We start from the raw sequence: 586 nt of genomic DNA on the forward strand, positions 1-586 counted from the left end.
TACAGGGGCACCCCCAGCCATCCCTCCCCCCTCCACGACCCCAACCTTACAGCTCCAGGAAGATGAAATACTCCTTGCGGGTGATGTAGACATCCACCAGTTGCAGGATGTTGGGGTGCTTCACCCTGCGGAGAGACAGGGCATGGGTGGGGGTCCCCGCTTTGCCCGGCGGCACAGGAACACCCTGCCCTGGCACTCACATTTTGAGGATAATGATCTCGTTTTTGGCCGCCTTCCGCACTTTCCGCCCGTCCCGCTTCAGAAACTTCTTGCAGGTGTACAGCTTCCCCGTCGTCTTCTCCTTGGCCCGGAAGATTTCGCAGAACTCCTCCCTGCAAGAGCACCCACAACTGTCACCCCCTCCAGGGACTGCCAAGCTTGGGGCACTCTGGTGGTCCTCAGGCCCACCAGCATCCCCCCCATCCCGGGGAGATGCCGTGGGGGTGGAAGGAAGCTGCAGCTAAAAACCTCTCCAGAGCAGAGAGCGGGGGGAAGAAGGGCAGTGAGGAAGAACTGACGAGTAAGCAAATTGATAGGAAAGGGGGAAAACCGCTGATTACAAAGCCCCCTCCCCGTGGCAGCTGGA

General features: G+C 59.7%; 1 protein-coding gene across 1 annotated transcript in view; it reads right to left on the reverse strand.

Moving 5' to 3' along the window:
- Positions 1–332, reverse strand: part of CAMKV (CaM kinase-like vesicle-associated) — a gene marked incomplete at both ends in the record, with an annotated part of 2,930 nt that extends 2,598 nt beyond the window's left edge. Inside the window, 2 exons of the mRNA XM_010146178.1 lie at positions 51–125; positions 201–332. Coding sequence (XP_010144480.1) covers positions 51–125; positions 201–332 — 207 coding nt within the window. The remainder of the gene's footprint in view (positions 1–50; positions 126–200) is intronic.
- Positions 333–586: the final 254 nt, after the last annotated feature.

Source organism: Buceros rhinoceros, unplaced genomic scaffold, assembly GCF_000710305.1.
Source record: "Buceros rhinoceros silvestris isolate BGI_N320 unplaced genomic scaffold, ASM71030v1 scaffold13122, whole genome shotgun sequence".
Lineage (NCBI taxonomy): Eukaryota > Metazoa > Chordata > Aves > Bucerotiformes > Bucerotidae > Buceros > Buceros rhinoceros.